The 284-nt window shown below is 62.3% G+C and overlaps 1 protein-coding gene across 1 annotated transcript in view; it reads left to right on the top strand.

The window, feature by feature from the left end:
* Window positions 1–284, top strand: part of KSR2 (kinase suppressor of ras 2) — a gene marked incomplete at its 5' end in the record, with an annotated part of 14,393 nt that overhangs the window by 3,076 nt on the left and 11,033 nt on the right. Inside the window, one exon of the mRNA XM_009703479.1 lies at window positions 121–188. Within this exon, the coding sequence (XP_009701781.1) occupies window positions 121–188 (68 nt within the window). The remainder of the gene's footprint in view (window positions 1–120; window positions 189–284) is intronic.

The raw sequence follows: 284 nt of genomic DNA, 5'->3' as shown, positions 1-284 counted from the left end.
GAAAGGGTCCCCGGTCTGCAGCGATGCTCCCTGCTCCGAGCCGCATCCCTCTGGCCGTACCGCGACGCTCCGCATCCCCCGTGCCCTCGCTTCTCACCCGTCGTCTCTGTTCCCTCCTAGGCTCAAGTGCCACAACAAATGCACCAAAGAGGCCCCTCCGTGTCACCTCCTGATCATCCACCGCGGAGGTAAGGGCCTTTCTTCCCCCTTCTGCCTCCGTGGATGTTGCCGCCAGGTAAAACTTTCAGAAGCTCCCCGGTGCAATAGGGAGACTACCCCCTCCA

Source organism: Cariama cristata, unplaced genomic scaffold (genome assembly GCF_000690535.1).
Source record: "Cariama cristata isolate BGI_N322 unplaced genomic scaffold, ASM69053v1 scaffold17217, whole genome shotgun sequence".
NCBI classification, from domain to species: domain Eukaryota; kingdom Metazoa; phylum Chordata; class Aves; order Cariamiformes; family Cariamidae; genus Cariama; species Cariama cristata.
This window is presented reverse-complemented; position numbering and strand designations above follow the sequence as displayed.